This window comes from Natrix helvetica (genome assembly GCF_964273705.1).
Source record: "Natrix helvetica genome assembly, chromosome: 6".
Lineage (NCBI taxonomy): Eukaryota > Metazoa > Chordata > Lepidosauria > Squamata > Natricidae > Natrix > Natrix helvetica.
This window is the reverse complement of record NC_138553.1, coordinates 61786877-61802543: the sequence shown is the minus strand read 5'-3', so window position 1 is coordinate 61802543 and position 15667 is coordinate 61786877. Positions and strand designations below refer to the sequence as shown.

The 15667-nt window shown below is 40.5% G+C and overlaps 1 protein-coding gene across 1 annotated transcript in view; it reads left to right on the top strand.

The window, feature by feature from the left end:
• Positions 1-3034: 3034 nt before the first annotated feature.
• CTTNBP2 (cortactin binding protein 2) overlaps positions 3035-15667 on the top strand; it is a 135350-nt gene continuing 122717 nt past the window's right edge. Inside the window, exon 1 of the mRNA XM_081957094.1 lies at positions 3035-3422. Coding sequence (XP_081813220.1) covers positions 3360-3422 — 63 coding nt within the window. The 5' untranslated portion in view covers positions 3035-3359. The remainder of the gene's footprint in view (positions 3423-15667) is intronic.

Here is a 15667-nt window from a genome sequence, read left to right as displayed (position 1 = left end):
TCACTTCTACATTTATATTTTGCTAATACTGATTTGATGGTATTTACATTGTGACATTTTTTTGATCAGTCTATTTTCATTAGATAAAAGCTTTGCATGTGTGATACACTTCTCCTTTAGCCCTGGGGATCACTTATAATTCTTCCAAACAATGGGGCACACTCCAAACTAGAAGTGGGGAGAAAATAAGATATTATTTGTGCTGCAATAAAGCAATGTGTCATTTCTTGTGTTGTGATATCCACAGTCCTTGGAAAGCAAAGGACCCTCTTCCGTCAGCTGTACTGGAAGGCAGGTTTCAGAAAAACCCTTGCGCAAAAAGGATGAGTGCCTGTCAGACTGTGAACATCAAACTATTGACTCATATATTACTCTATTGTATCTCCTACAGAGATAAGGGGAGTGAGCTCTTAATATTCCACATCAGACCACTCTCCAGACTACTAAATGATTTTTATCAGATTCTCCTTCTGGCAGATAGAGATCCTAAGATGACACATACTGTGGTTAATTTTGCATTTGCAGCCTGCTGAATTCATTCTTGTCTAATGGGAAATTCATTTTAGATTGGGCTTGGATTATACTTTGTCAAGCAGAGTATTGCATAGATTTTATGGATTGCTTTTACCTCCTTTTAATGTTATCTTAGTTCGGTTCAGGGGTGAAATTCAGCAGGTTCTGACAGGTTCTGGAGAACCGGTAGCAGAAATTTTGAGTAGTTCGGAGAACTGGCAAATACCACTTCTGGCTGGCCTGAGAGTGGGGTGGGAATGGAGATTTTGCAGTATCCTTCCCCTGTCATGCCCACCAAGCCACGCCTACAAAAACGGTAGTAAAAAAAAATTGAATTTCACCACTGGTTCAGTCCTTCTGTTCATTGAATAAAATTGTCCTATATTTTATATTATTGTTTTTATTCTGATATATTCGATTAGTCTGTGACATACAAAGTAGTATTCACAAAGACACTGTGCTTTGTAAGGCATAGTTAAATTTAATGTTTTTCAGTATCACATCTAGACTGAAATTTAATCCTGGGCCTGAATGATATAGAAAAGGCATTGCCCAAATTCCAAAATTTCCAAGAGAAAGCCAATAATTCTAAAATCAGGAATTTCTACTGAAAGTGAATGTTTGTGTAGTGACTTTGCCAAGTGAATTAGCAGCCTTTGTGCTTCTTGCCTTTGTGGGTTTTTTCTATATAAACGCACACCACACTAATTCCTAACTAAGGCACAGTTTATTATTAACAACCAAGTGAATTGTTTATGTTACTATGGCTCTTCGGGCCACCTCTAGTTCAGTGGCAGTGAGGAAACAAGTAGAACGTATGGCTGCTTAAATAGGTTTAGTGACAATACCTCTAAGTTGGTTACATTGATTTTCCATGGTACTGCCTGCTTCTTTTAGTGTTTTTTGAACACAAGTGTCAAAACTCTTTTTTTTTTTTTTGAGAATCCACTATCTTGACCTCAAGCAGCAAAATTCTCTGGACCAGCCCTGGAGGTTGGAGAGTTAGCAAACTTCCTCATATTATTTCCAAAATCAGTTGTTTTGTTACAGTCCACTTTACATAGCTTGGCACTTTGGATGCTAAGATTCTTGAGGGCCAACCAATTTGAGTCGAGCATACAGAAAAAATCTGTCTTAATCACCTTGAAAAAGAAAAGAAACTCTCAGAAAATGCCAGACAGGATCACTAAATCCTTGTGTATCAGTTTGTATATCTAGCTGTTGGGAATCCTCAGAGAGGCAATATATCATTGGATATTAAGTATCTTTTCTACCTACCATGTTTCCCTGAAAATAAGGCAGGATCCCCCTGCCCCCATTAAAACATAAGCACTTGGCCTTCTTTTTGGGGAGGCCTTATCATTTGTGAGGGGCAGGAGGTGGCGAGTATGGTCACCTCATGGCTGCTGCTGTGTTGCAATATTTTCAGGCAGGTCTTATTTTCGGAGAAACAGGGTATAACTTAACATGGTACAAATATGTCCTATGAGCATCTTCTGTCTGTCACATCTTTATGATTTGGCCTGCAATTCATCCTCAACCAAGACAGGCTTCAATAAACTGGTGTCTTCCCCTGCCCTTTCCACACCCACCCATCTAACAAGATTTACAAGGTATGTGTCTCCTGTTGGAGGCAAAGTAGAATGCTCAGTCCTGCATGGGATCAGAGACACTTTCTGGATGCTTCAGAGTTCTGTAAGCATGGCCCCTTTAGTCTCTGGTCAGTTTTATCTATTATCAAGTTGGACAGTGAAAGCATGTGCTGATTTGTACAGGCGAGATAGCTATACTTCTTCTAGCACAAAATGTTTTCTTTCTATTCCTCAAGCATTTCTACTCTAGCTCTGTGTAAACAGCGCCCTGCTATAAACACTCATCCATTCTTGTAGGCTGCTTTTTGGAAAAGCACCTTTGGACAACCAGCAGCTGGTAAATTTATGGGGTGATCTACAATGGAAACATTAGAGCTTTCCATGGCTTAACCAGATTTACTAAGATTTAACACTATGGTCCATCCTCGTTTAACATGAAGCTGAAATAGTATAATCATGGGATCATTATGTTCCAAACAGAAAATGGAGGGCTCTGAATGGCTACACTTGTTGTCTGTATAAGGAAAGGGAAGGAAAGGGGGAAGGGAAAGGGGTCAGTAAAAGTGATGTTTCTGATTTCCGATGATATTATGTTAAAATGTTTTAAGTCTGAACTACAACAAAATGAGGTGTCAGAAGGGAAACATAGCTCAAGAAGGAACCGAGAGATGAGGCACCATTTACTTAGAAAGACCCAAATGGTTTCTACTGTGGTGGCTGACACGGTGGTTCGCCAGCTAATGAAAAGGAAGCAAAGATAGTGGGATAAACAAGTCCCTCGGTTTATGATAGGCTGCACACGCAGAATCAGGACAGCAGCCGTTGGCATCTAGTGCTTCTGAATGGACACGGACTGGCAAGTGTTATGTCAGCATTGTTTTGCTGACTTAACCATGCCAGCCCCGCAGTCTTCCGTTCCGTAGCTGCCTTTTAAGTCCTTCTGCTCAAGGCGGCATGTAATATAAGCCCACAACATCCGACATGGGGATAATATTATCCGACATCCAAGAGGCCATTTCAAATGAAAGCAATAGTGAAAAAACACCAGGACGGAAAATACACATCAACGGCTCCACCTCCCGGGCTGCAGCTCGGATCTCGGGGCCGGAGGGAGGCGCTCCGCGCTGGGGCCGAAGGAGTTAAGCGGCGGCGGAGGGTGCCGCTGCTGTTGCTGCTGCGGGGGCCGCCGTCGTTCGCTCGGTTCGGCGCCGTTCTCCTCTGCCCGGAGTCGGGGCTCGCTTTGCCAGTGGGAAAATGGCGACGGAGGGAACAAGAGGGGAGCCCGGCTCCAGCGGCCGCGAGGATCCAATGGCAGCGGTAGGCGAAGCAGCGCGCGTAGCCCTGCGGGGAGGCGAGCCCCGCTCGGCCGAGGCAGGGCAGGCTTGGAAGGGACGGGAGACGGTGTCCGGAGCCTTGGCGCCCGGCGTGCGGGGCTGGGGAGGCAGAGCGCAGGGAGCGAGGGAAGGCGCGCGGGGCCCAGAAGGGGCTGAGGGAGACAGCGCGCCGGCTTAGCTCGCACCGTCCCCGGAGGGCGTTCTGCCTCCTGCGCTTTTGGGGAGGGGAAGCCTCGGAGAACGCTGAGCGGGAGTTCCGCAGTCCCAGGACTGTCCCCCCCCCCCCGGCTTCGATCTCGGCAAGATAAGAGGATGGGCGCGGAACCCTGCCCGGAGCCGATCCTGGCCACTGCAGCATGCTTGGGGGGCAGAGAGCGCGCTCGGGGAAATATGGGCGGGGACCAGGGACCCCTCCAACCACCCTGCTTCGGGTGTCTTTCGATCTAAGGGCGGCCGGTGAGAAAAGGGTTAGGCTGTGAGACTTTCTTTCTTTCTCCCAGGCGGCTTCCCATTGTTTCTCTGCTGCTCTCTAGTAGGTCTGGCAACGCGACCTCCTACTTTCCAGTGGGACGCTGCCATCGACGTCCACAACCTGCCGTGCCCCCGGGGTGGATGGGTTATCGGAGCGTCTCAAGGAGCTCACACTACTGTCCCTTCTGGGGTTGATGATCGCCCTGCCTCCGCTTTCCATTCGAGTTGCCTTTCCCGCCCCGCCAAGCCTGGGGTATTGTGCGAAGCCTTCCAGATTTTGGAGCGCGGCGTTGCCTTTCAATCCCTAGCTTTTTCGAATGAGGATCGCTCCAAATTGGGAAGGATACGTTTAACAGGACGGAGGGCGCTCACTGAAGACTGACGGGGAATCAGCCTGCTCGGGCTGTCCTTTCTTCTTTTCCCCATATAACGTCAGGCACACATTTCAAAGTGGCAGATCTGGAATGATCTATCTTTTTTTCCTATCTTTGCTCGGGGCTTTCTCTCACGAGAATACAAGCTCTTTCAAAATCCCCCCAAATACAGATATTATTAGGCTTTGTCACTTCATCAAATATTCAGCTTGGTAGTCTTTCCCATCCAATACCCCTTCTCCATCCCCACCCCACCCCAATGTTCTAGGCATGCCCTTAATAATTCTATAATTCTTCCTTCAATTTCTAGTTCACTTGTTTAGCTGATATAATCTGGTGGCAATTCTATGGAACTGCAGAGAAAAATCCATGCTTTGATTATTCTCTAGACAGCTGTAAATCAAAAACCCCTTGTCAGCTGAGCAGCATGTGTTGCTTGTCCATAAGTTGGAAAAGGTATTTCTCACTAGCACTCTTTGAAGGAAAGTAGCAGAAAGTGAGGTTTTATCCCTCCATTTAAGGTTGTTCTTTGGAATTATTATTGCATTTGCTCCAGTTGGTTCTTTTCGGTAATTAAAGCAAAAACGAAAACAAAATAACCCCAGAGCAGCCTTTCACAGTCTGGTTCTCTTCAGATGTGTTGGAGAGCAGATTCCCAGATTCCTGTGTGGTCTGGAAATCTTGCCCTTGTAGCTCAAGACATTTGGGGAAGGCGGGGGAAGAAAATTGAGGAAATCTGATGAAAAGATGGTTATGGAACTTGACCTTTAGACAAAATCTCTAGGGCAATGAGATGATTAAAAAAAACATTCAAAAAGAAAAGTAGGTCACACCAGTATTTCCAGCACAAAGCACAGGAACATCAGGATGTGTATATATTCATTCGTACTAAAGACATGGATTTGAGAAACTAAATTGGAATGTGGAATCCACAATACTGATTGTTTGGGGGAAAATTTCTGGGGCTGATGTAAAAGAAATCCCAGTTTTAAGTTTTTTAAAAAATATAATGCACTGTATTTATTAGTTTTACAATACACATATTTTGATTAAAATCATTTAAATATTGCTGATCTGCTGAATAGATTCTGGGATAGCAATAGAGTTATCCTGCTGAATGGATTGTTCCTACCTAAAGCCAGGCAAGCTTCATAAAATAAATATTCAAGTACTGTATTTAGGAAAAGAGAAAAATGCCATTGAAACCCATGATCCATCTAGTCCAATCCACCTGACCTATCAGTGCTTTTTGTCTGCAGGAATAGTTTCACATAGAACTATTTCTTTCTGAGTCTTGCATGGAAATGCTTGTAATTGAACTTGGGATCAAAGTGTCCTATAATTAAACTAAGGTCCCTTTCCATATTGCAAAATGAATTAAACATATATGTAGATGACATTAGCAATGCACTATGAAAGTGGAAACATACTTTATATACAGAAAGTCAAGGTATGGCAATGAATTTCTACATGTACAAGGAAATGTTCCTGCGTATGCACCCACCCACATCCTCCCAGTATAAGCCTTCTGATCTGTTCTGGAGAGGCTTACCATCCTTTGGAGCCAAAGAATGGAGAATTTATCAGCAGTCAAGTATCATTAGATCCTATCCCTGGAAGGCTATTTATAAGCAGTTCCCTACTAAAAGGTTGCTGCTTTGATCAAGGAAGTCTTTTCATTCTTATAACTAGTGCCTTTAAATTAACATAAAAAGAGAGCCAGCTCCAGTCATAATAGCATTTTTTTAAAAAACTGGGAAGAGGCGACACATCTTGGACTAAGCCTCATTGCAATGAGTAGAACTTGTATCTCATTAACTGTACATAAGATTGAGCTATACAACAGTTACTGGTGTTTTATATTGAAGAAAAGCTGATTTCTTTATTAATAGGTAGATTTTGTACTGTTGGCTAGGTCTCATACTGTTTTGCAATTTAGCAGTTATCTTTCCACCATTGGGCTTTCAAATGAACTGAAATTTGACTTGGTTTTTACAGACTCCAAAATCTAGCAATATGATGTTATAAACGGGGGGGGGGGGGGAGCAATTGTTGGACAGCACCCTTCTTTTGTTATTAAAGTTTTGGGATAAGAATACCATTTTGAATTTGTCAGCCCTCAATGTTTTATTCTGGCTCCTGCTTCAGAACATATTAATAAAGGAAAAACCAAACAGAACCCAGTAAGTTTTAGCAACAATGTTAGCAGGCTTTTGCTGGGGGGAAAATGTATAGAATATTATGGAAAAATAACTCTGCCTTTGAATGTCAGCAGGAAATTTATGACTGGGAGAGGAGTGAAGAGGAAAGCTTTTTAATAGACATATTTGGGAATGAAGCTAAAATTCTTCCCAATCTATGTTTTCCTGAACTAAGCAAAGCTTAGTTGGGGTGGGTGGGAGGGGGTTTGCAAACCTTAGTATCTGCTTTGTTTCCATGGTAATACTAACAAGGGAAAAACATGAAGCCATGATTCACCCCTCACACCTACAGGAAGCTCTTAAGACACCTTCTCAGAAAAACATCTCAGAAACTGTCCTGGAGGGTTGATGTCCCCATGACGTTCAGACAGGCACAGGTTTCGCATTCCGCCTTCTCAAAAGGAACACAGGTTGGATGCTTTCCTGGTGCCTTTTTACAAGATATTAGGAAATCTGCAGCAGAGTGGATCATGAGATACAGTAGTAACTGGATTTTCTACAAGACAGATTCTGATTTTTACATGAGATGAGCAACCTTTGGTTTTTCAGAGGTTTCAGCATCCACAGTGTCCACTGGTCCTTGGCCATGTTGGCTGGCACTGATAGGATTACCTTCATGTGATTTATGAAGTCATATTTACTGAGTAGCAACGATGCTAATTATTACTCCATTGCATGGGAAAGTTCTTGACTGTGCTAATTCCACATGCCCTCCATGTGAAATTTGTTTCAAAAAATGTGCAAGCAACTATACGTATGCAGTGATGGTACTATGTGCTACAGATTTTTCAAGAAGCTTGTTTCTCTTGATTTCTATTTTATAATAAGAATATAATAATCTGCCTGAAACTACTTGTGAGCTATAGCTCAAGGATTGTTTCAGTCACAGCATTATATAACAGAGCTGTTGCTTTCTACAGTCATAGGCATTGTCAATTGATGCTAATTAGTTTACAGTAAATTAATTCACTATTAAGTTAATGCAGGTGCTTCTGGATTTTAACTTTTTCAAAGACTGTACAGATCTGTGAATTGCATTATTTTTTTTCAAATCTCCTCTTGGGAATCCATCCTTATTTTACAGATTCTCATGTGGTGCCTTCTCGTGGATCTGATTATATCGCAGTAAATTCTAGACATATTCTAGAACTCCAAAATATGGAGTGGTTTTATGTAGAAACATAAGAAGGGGATTTCTGGTCCTAAGTGCTATGTCTCCTGGTGGTCAGTTCCATGCACTTAGAGCTTTACAAGAATTAGCAAGAAAATGATAGTTCTCTGTAGTAGTGATTTATATTGCCTGTGATTCAAATGGTGACACACAGCAATCTAGATTAGAATCAATTATTGTTTTTTCTGAATAATTGGTCTAATTCCCTTTGAAACTAGTTTTAGGGGCAACATCACATATGATGGCAGCAATTTCCAACACATTCACAAGGAGCAGAGACCAAATTTTAAAGGCAATATTTCTCTCAACCTTGGCAACTTCAAGATAAGTGGACTTCAACTCCCAGAACTCCCCAGTCAGCATGGTAGCTGGAGAATTCTGGGAATTGAAAACCATGTAATTTGAGGTTGGCAAAGTTCTGAAACATTACTACAGGGATATAGAGCTGAGAATGTGTGTGTGTGTGTATATGTGTGTGTACGTGTGTGTACACATATACATACATACACACATACATACATACACATACATAGGGACATTGAGCTGAGAATATGTATGTATGTGTGTGTGTGTATGTGTATACATATATGTGTGTGTGTGTGTGTGTGTGTTGTATTTGTGCTGATAAATAAATAAAGGGAGACTAGTATATATATGTATTTGTGTTACAACCCCTGGTATGCCCAAATATGGGAGGGAGCTCACTACTCCCCCTTTCTGTCCTTCGGCTCATTACAGAAGACCATGCAGGCAGAAAACCATATTTTTATTTTTAATGTTGCCTTTTTATATTTGTGTTGTATTTGTGCTGATAAATAAATAAATACATACCTATTACCCTGGCCTAGCTGATAAGGAAGAGAGCCTGTGGCTTAGTGGCAATTACATCGGCCTAATATGCAATACAGCCCTGGTTCGATTCCCAGTAAGGATATGGCTAGCTGATGAGAGCTAAATAGCTTGAAATAGATCTGTACTAGTCTCCCTTTATTTATTTATCAGCACAAATACAACACAAATATAAAAAGGCAACATTAAAAATAAAAATATGGTTTTCTGCCTGCATGGTCTTCTGTAATGAGCCGAAGGACAAAAAGGAGGAGTAGTGAGCTCCCTCCCATATTTGGGCATACCAGGGGTTGTAACACAAATACATACCTATTACCCTGGCCTAGCTGATAAGGAAGAGAGCCTGTGGCTTAGTGGCAATTACATCGGCCTAATATGCAATACAGCCCTGGTTCGATTCCCAGTAAGGGTACTAGCCATACTAGCCATGATGAGAGCTAAATAGCTTGAAATAGATCTATACTAGTCTCCCTTTATTTATTTATCAGCACAAATACAATATACATATATACATACATACATACACACACACACACACACACACACACACACACACACACACACACATGCTATCCTGCAGTTGTCCTTTGCAAAAAACATGGTGAACAAGCTTTTTTCTATGGCACTTGTACTTTGCTTCACTGGGAAAGTCTTGATAAGTTTTCATGGTTTATTTAAATACAATTGGTTGCACATGTGAATCTTGCAATAATATGCATACAGTCCCTAATTATGGAACCAGCAGAGAGTAGTCCATGTTCTTCAGAAGAAAGCAAGACTTTTCATTCTTTTCAAAATAAAATGATAAAAATATTGTGATCTTATTGCCTCCTCCATCAGTGCCATCGCACATTTATGTTAGGTGTACAGTTACAGACTTTGTATATAATACATCTTGATTTTATGAAAGATGTCCTTGACACTTGGGTAGTATACTAACAGTGTATTTGAAGCATCTTGCAGACTGGGAATGAAGCTGACACCTATTTTGGATTCATTATAAAGTTGCACCATGGAAAAGCAGATGTGCTATTTTGATTTTACTCTTGCTTTGAAACACCTAATTAGGTCAACTAGCAATAAGGGCTTTAGTTTGAAAGCTTGTACTGAACAGAATTGCATCTGCACAAGAATTGTAGGATAGGTATGGGTTAAGTATCCCATTTATGATTTATTTTAATACTTGCAAATAACTACCTAAAGGTTATATTCTGTAGATATGGGGCTATCAGCCTGCAATTTTCCAGGTTTTTGCAACTCAGATCTGATTTTTATATAAATCACCAGCAAACACGCTCTTGCATGTAAACCATAAGCACTTGTTTCCTAAATAATATGTTGCTGCACCTATTATTCTCAACCTTACTCATGCAATTCAGATAAGAATGCACTGAAATGCATTTGGGGCTACAGCTAATGGTTGCATATGCATATATATGTATATACCTGGGATCGGCTATCACAAACTGCAGATGGGAAACATCAGCAGATATTAAAATACTGAGTTTGACAGACCTGTGATTTGACTGAATGCACAGTATCTTTTTTGATGTTCTTAAAAATGACTGCGGTGCAGGAAGAAAACTCCCCTTTTCTACTTAATTGTCAACATAACAAGATAGCACAAAGCTGTTAACAGCCAATTTCAAGTGTTCAATGACCTTGAGAATATCTGTTTAATATTATTCATACTATGGTTTAACAATGTAAATAGAACCAGCAGAAGTATAAAAACGTCTTACTGAGCATTTTCATTTTTCTTCTAAAACCTACTAGATTTATACACAGGATTCTCAGATTTCTTATGAAGACCTTGCTGTGCTAAAAATTTAATATATTTAGAAGTTTCTAGGCAGGCTGATTCTGGCACAGATGTTATCCTTGTGTTACATTGGCACAGTGCTTGCTGCAAACATACTTTGATTTTTTCCCCCAGCACAGGTGAGCTTTTAATGATGCTCAAGAGCAGGAACAGACCTTCCCACAGGAAATAAAAGCTATTATAAATGCACCTACTTTCCTTTTCAAGAACTTTTATCTACCACCCATTCTGACAATTTCAAATCAGCTTCTTTTATTTTGCCACTTTTGAGGTCTTGGAAATGATTTGTCAAAGAACCTGGTGGAGAGCACTAGGAAAAAATAATATCCCCAAAAGAATAAGTTTTAAGAAGAAATGAAGAACTTTAGTTATACTTTTGTTCCTTTTAAGCAACTGAAATCTACTGTTCTGAAATTCAGAATAACAGAATAGACTTTGGAGAGAATTTGCAATAAACTTGCCCTACTCTAAATAATAACAAGATGGAAGCAAAGAAAATAGGAAAACTCTCTTTGATGTCATGCAGTTGTCTGAATTCTACAGTCCAAATTTGGTAGCTATAAGTATGTAGCTTTTTCATGGATATGCAGACTCTTTACCCATCTGAAATGGCTATGTTGATGCAGATTTCTAATGTGCAATCTGTCATTAATGTATCATATTAAATGAGCTGACCCAGACCTCTCTACACTAGAAAACTCTACATTACTGTGTAAATAAAACACATGTCACCATCCATGTACATGACTGCAATAAACTCCTTGAAGCTAAAATTGTTACTGAGCATGAATAGACTGCTGAGTGAAAAGTTATCAAAGATTATCATAATCTGCCATCTCAGTTAGAACCCCTGTCCAATATCAATAGCTTGGGCAGGACTTAATTGTCAGGTGAGTGCAGATATATTGTCATAAATTGTTGATGCATTTGTGCAGGTCTGTAAGGTTTGGCAGTGGAGTCACCAGGAGACATCAGGTTATTAATGAATACATATATATATATATATATATATATATATATATATATATATATATATATATATATATATATATATATATATATATATATATATATATATATATATATATATATATATATATATATATATATATATATATATATATATATATATATATATATATATATATATATATATATATATATATATATATATATATATATATATATATATATTTGTTTTCGTAGATTTTCACGGGTGTAGGTATGCTGGTTTTGTTGTATTCGGGTCTTTTCCTGTGTAAAGTTGAGATTGTCTTTGCAACGTTTCGGCAGGATCGCACCTGCCATTTTCAAGCGTGGGCTCAAAATGTGGGCTTAAAATGGGAACGGGCAGCTCCGTTCCCATTTTAAGCCCACATTTTGAGCCCACAGCTTGAAAATGGCAGGTGCGATCCTGCCGACACGTTGCAAAGACAATCTCAACTTTACACAGGAAAAGACCCGAATACAACAAAACCAGCATATATATATATATATATATATATATATATATATATATATATATATATATATATATATATATATATTTATTCAATTTATAAGTCGCTCCCTCTCCACAAAGGGACTCGGGGCGGCGTACAATCAAATATACAAGCATATGGCACGGAGGAGCTATACATAAAAACATTTTACAATTCATAAATAATAATAATAGCCACAAAGTTTAAAAAGCAGTAACAATAAAATTAACACCAATTAAAATACCCTAAAATGTAAAAATTTATAGTTTAAAATTGCCAGGGGGATTAGAGGGTAAAGTTCTAATTAAGCCAGGCCGGCTAGTTGGAACAGGTGGGTCTTGAGTTTCTTGCGGAAGGAGCGGAGATCAGTGATGGTCCTAATATCGGGGGGGAGGTCATTCCAGAGGACTGGGCCCATCACAGAGAAGGCCCTACTCCTGGGCGCCGCCCTCTGGCGTTGCTTAGTGGACGGCACCCGGAGGAGTCCCTCTCTGTGAGAACGAATCAGTCGCAGGGATGTATGGGGCAGGATGCGATCCCGCAGGTAACTAGGTCCTGTGCCATGGAGCGCTTTAAAGATGGTAATCAACACCTTGAAATGCACCCGGTAGACCACAGGGAGCCAGTGCAGCTCGCGCAGGAGAGGTGTTACATGGGAGTACCTCGTACCCCCCATAATTGCCCGCGCGGCCGCATTCTGGACCAACTGTAGTCCCCGGGTGCATCTCAAGGGGAGCCCCATGTAGAGAGCATTGCAGTAGTCCAGAGGGGACGTCACCAGCACATGAGTGACTGCGCGAAGGGCATCCCGGTCCAATAGGGGGCGCAATTGGCGCACCAGGCGAACCTGGTGGAACGCCCCCCTTGCCACGGCTGCCACATGGTCATCCATAGACAGCCAGGCATCTAGGAGGACACCCAAATTGTGCGCCCGCTCCACGGGGGCCAGTTGCTCGCCCCCAATGGCCAGCGATGGAATCAACTGGTTGAACCGGGGGGCCGGTAGCCACAGCCACTCCGTCTTGGAGGGGTTGAGCTTAAGTCTGTTGTCTCCCATCCAGACCCGTACGGCTTCCAAACACCGGGACATCATTTTGACGGCCTCGTTGGGGTGGTTCGGGGTGGAAATGTACAGCTGCGTATCGTCAGCGTACAGATGGTATCCCACCCCAAAACCACGGATGATCTCACCCAGCAGCTTCATATATGTGTTGAACAGGAGGGGCAAGAGGACTGACCCCTGCGGCACCCCACAAGTGAGCTGCCTCAGGGTCGACCTCTGCTCCCCTGCCAATGCACATTGCGTCCGGTCGGAGAGGTAGGAGCAGAACCACCGCAAAACGGTGCCCCTTACCCCCAGCCCCTCCAGCCGGCGCAGTAGGATACCATGGTCAATGGTATCAAAAGCCACTGAGAGGTCTAATAGGACCAGGATAGAGGAACAAACCCTATCTCTGGCCCTCCAGAGATCATCTACCAATGCGACCAAGGCCGTCTCTGTGCTGTGCCCGGGTCGGATATATATATGTTGTATTTGTACTGATAAATAAATAAAGGGAGACTAGTATAGATCTATTTCGAGCTAATTAGCTCTCTTCAGCTAGCCATACCCTTACTGGGATTTGAACCTGGGCTGTATTATATCTTAGGCAGGAGTCTTAGCCACTAAGCCACAGGCTCGCCTCCTTATCAGTTGATAATATATATGTGTCAATACCAACAAAATTTACTTTCCTGTTAAGTACACTTAGGTTTCTAGACATTAACTTAGTCCTTAGAATCAAAAAGCTTGTGAAATTTTATCTTTGCAAATGATGAAACAATTCAATCTACATTTTTAGTGCAAATCAACTTTAAATTATCCATCAACTCTTCCATTTGGTAAATGTTTCAATTGAGTTAAAATGTTTCATTTCATATAAGTTCCAGTGAAAATAGAAGTTAAAAGATCAAACTGTATTTAGAAATGTAATTTTTCAAATGAATCTTTTAAAATACGCAAACAATGCGAATGCCTTTATTTTCCTTCCGGAATTTTAGAAAATTTATAGAGTCCATCTTTCTGAAGCACTATATATTTTTAAGGATCTGTTTTCAATTATTTCATCACCAACTCCCACACAACTAAACAATCTTTCTTTTACATAGGAATGACATTCTAAACTAATGGCTCATTACAGTGCAAAGATGTTAGAGACAAATATGTTTCCCCTTCCCTCAAGTGATTAAACACTGGATTTCCTTCTACTCTTCCAAAAGTCACAAATATTGAATGGACCACTTAATAATCTTGGATGATTCTGATATTTTTACATAATCACCATCTTTACCCTGGAAATTGTTAGCTTTCTCCCAGCCACACTTCCTGCATGACCAGCTGGGAAGGGGCTGATGATGCCATGAAATCTTAGCAGACTTTTGTAACGCAGAAGTTTGTGCGATTCAGATACTTCCCAGAAAAAGTGGATGGTGATTTCTGGAATTTCAGAAATTGTGATGTTTGACCCAATGATGGTAAGTGTGCTGCCAAAATTACTAGTAAGATGATTTGACTGGGTTTTGTGTTTCTCGATCTTAGTAATTTTAAGATATGTGGATTCAACTTCTAGAATTACCCAACCATGTTGATTGCTCAGCCAGCCATGTTGATTGGGGGATGCTGGGAGTTGAAATCCACATATCTTAAAATTGTAAAGGTAAGGAACAAGCCAATAAGTTATAGGAACAAGCCAATAAGTTATAGGAACAAGCCAATAAGATTTACTTCTGGCTTCACATTATGAGACTATATTGTTTATAGAGATTACACACACACACACACACACACACACACACACACACACACACACACCCTGAGCATATGTATGTATATATAAGGGGATGCGGTGGCTCAGTGGCTAAGATGCTGAGCTTGCCAATCAGAAAAGTCGGTAGTTCGGCAGTTCGAATCCCTAGCGCCGCGTAACAGAGTGAGCTCCCGTTACTTGTCTCAGCTTCTGCCAACCTAGCAGTTCGAAAGCACATAAAAAAATGCAAGTAGAAAAATAGGGACCACGTTGGTGGAAAGGTAACAGCGTTCTGTGCACCTTCAGTGTTTTGTCATGCTGGCCACATGACCACAGAGACGTCTTTGGACAGCACTGGCTCTTTGGCTTTGAAATGGAGATGAGCACCTCCCCCTAAAGTCAGGAACGAGTAGCACATATGTATGAGGGGAACCTTTACGTTTATGTATGTATGTGTGTATGTATGTGTTTATGTATGTGTGTATGTATGTGTATATATATACACATACATACATATATACATACATACATACATACACTGCATGAATCACCATATTGCATATGTAAGGTAGGTGGCTATACAAATCAAATAAATTATAAATAAGTCCAATCAAAAATTGCAAAATAATATTTTTCAATAGATTATAATTGAAAAAAAGTAACTTAATGAAAAATATCTGCTCATACTTTTTTTTCTCTAGTTGAAAAGAAAATGTATATTTTGCAAGAGTTTAAACTTTCTAAACTTGCAAATATCTATTATGTGGTTTTCTCCAAAAAAAATTCTGCCAACAGATATGTGATCCTTTGGCTCTATGAAGCCTTCATATTTAAAAATATATTTAAATATAATTACAATACAATTTGCTGGATATTGGCATGGTATATAATGCTAATCCTAACCAAAATATTACTGTATTTCCACACTTACTTTAATAATATTCTCATGAAGATTTTTTTTTCTGACAAAGTAGATATAATAACTGTATGAGACTTTTTATTCTACTTTTGTAATTCAGAATCTGAAAAAATAGTCTTTTTAAATGTCATTCAGATACAGCTATATCACTCCC